Raw genomic sequence first — 2,173 nt, forward strand, 5'->3', positions numbered from 1 at the left:
AGTGAAAGTCTTGAATATTAGTTATATTTTATTATTATTATTATTATATATATATATATATATATATATATAATTAATTATTTTGAATCCGACTAATTTAAAAAATATATATATATATATTTAAATTTAAAATATTAATAAATAAATAACATTATAACACAAATTATATTTACAAAATTAATTAACTAATTTAAATAAATAATATAAAAAATAATTTATAAATATAAATGTATTTTTTAATGTAAAATAATATAAACTAATAAAATCAAAATTATTTAAAAACTATAGGAAATTTAAATTTTAAAAAATTTATATATTCAATTAAGATTTTAACTTTATTTTGTTACTTCTATCCATCATGTGCACTTTTACTATTTTGATAAAAAAAAGTAAAGAATTTTATAAAAATCAAAATATTTGCTCAAAAATAGTTTCTTTAATTTGAGTCTTTCTTCTATCATCTCATTTTTATTTAGTTTTCAGTTTTGTATGAACTTAAAAAACTTAGACTTTTTCATTACATACTTTTTATTATTTGTCTTGGATTAACTTTAGACAATACATAGTACAAAGTTGATAATTGGTCTAAATAAATACTTATAAATTTAATTTAGATATCTAATAGCAATTCAAATCATAAAAAAACTCAATAAGCACCGTTCAACTTTTTTTTTATTTCATTAAGATTTACAATTACATTCATCAATCATACACGCACAGAATAACGAAAACCAGCTTTTTGGGCAGCTGTTGAGAATGGGGTTGATCTCATCTTATCATCTCCACTCTGTCTTGCAAAAGCTGCAATCTTTTGAGCTGTGGCTTCAGGATCCGACCCAGCTCGAATGGCATTCACAGCAACAGCAACAGAGGTTATCTCATTGCTGTACAAGTTATCAAACACCTGATGAAAATTCAAAATTATAGTTATTAACCCATTAGCATCTCATTCAATTTCTTGAACCAAAATCAAAGTAATTACAAAAACCCAAAACAGAGAAGAAGAGAGAACTAACCCAAAAGATCACAGGTAGGAAGATCATGTTTAGCAGGTATGGTTGGATCGACTTCTCCTGTTTGGAGGATAAAATCATTAAGCTTGGCGGATTTATCAAACAAACCCTTAGTTCTATATACTCCATCATAATCATAAACTTCATTATGAATCTTGTCATGAATTCCATGGCAACTGATTCATTGAAATTTTTAATAGAATGAAAACTATAGAACATATGGGAAGGTGACGCCGCCGCAAGGAGGAAAATGATAATTATAGAACATGGGTGTCTCTCGTTTTATACATGAATAATTAGGGCAACAAAAGTACCGAAGTTTTCATTGGGCCTGTCTTTTGGGCTTATTAGGGCAACGTCACTGTCGGGCAGCATCACTGTCCTAATTTTATCACAACTAAAATTTTATTATTATTTTTAAATGTTATTTATATTATATGAAAATGAATTATTTTTAATGTGTAAATCTTTATATAAATTAATAATAATTAACTGTTCATTAAAAAAATTAATATTGAATTATCTTTGTGATGTGACGCCGTCAATTTTATTAACTATTTTTTACAAATTAATTAATTTAATTAAAAATCAATTAATTATATAAACATAACAATAACAAGTTATTAATTGAGTATTTCAAACATTTTATAATGTATATAATATAGATAGATAATTCTAAATTAAAAATAATAATAATAAGGAATCAAATTTAACCAACAATTTAGATAAATTTTAAACTATAGTTTTTTTAAAACAGATAAATAAATAAAAAAATTATATTAAAAAAATATTTATATTTTAACTTAAAAATTTATATTAAAAAAATAATTTATAATTAACATAAAATATTTAATTTTTATTCATATATAAAATCTTATTATTAAATTATAAAAAGGAAAAGGAGGGCACTTCTATGTCGATCATGCCCAACTTTAACATTTTTATTATTATATAATTAATATTCCTATATTATAGTATACTAAAATATTAGTTATATATTTAATTATAATATTTTTCTTATTATTTTTAATAACATTATAATAACATTAAATAAATATATATTCTAAAATTTTATTATATTAATATAAGAATATTAATTATATATTTAATTATAAAAATATTTTAATATATTTTAAATTATAAAAATATTTTATATTTTA

At 20.9% G+C, this 2,173-nt stretch overlaps 1 protein-coding gene across 1 annotated transcript; it reads right to left on the reverse strand.

Moving 5' to 3' along the window:
* Nucleotides 1-520: 520 nt before the first annotated feature.
* LOC124941123 lies at nt 521-1,247 on the reverse strand. The gene is made up of 2 exons (XM_047481388.1): nt 1,017-1,247; nt 521-904 (listed from the first exon to the last, which is right to left on the reverse strand). The coding sequence occupies exons 1-2, from the start codon at nt 1,230-1,232 to the stop codon at nt 707-709; spliced, it is 414 nt and encodes a 137-aa protein (XP_047337344.1). The 5' UTR covers nt 1,233-1,247; the 3' UTR covers nt 521-706.
* Nucleotides 1,248-2,173: the final 926 nt, after the last annotated feature.

Source organism: Impatiens glandulifera, chromosome 6 (genome assembly GCF_907164915.1).
Source record: "Impatiens glandulifera chromosome 6, dImpGla2.1, whole genome shotgun sequence".
Lineage (NCBI taxonomy): Eukaryota > Viridiplantae > Streptophyta > Magnoliopsida > Ericales > Balsaminaceae > Impatiens > Impatiens glandulifera.

What these genes read in the sequence shown, in the direction of transcription:
- LOC124941123 (XM_047481388.1), bottom strand. Translation starts at nt 1,232, where the DNA reads ATGTTCTATAGTTTTCATTCTATTAAAAATTTCAATGAATCAGTTGCC. An exon ending in TCCTACCTGTGATCTTTTGG is followed by an intron (nt 905 to 1,016) that starts GTTAGTTCTCTC and finishes AATTTTCATCAG; the next exon opens with GTGTTTGATAACTTGTACAG.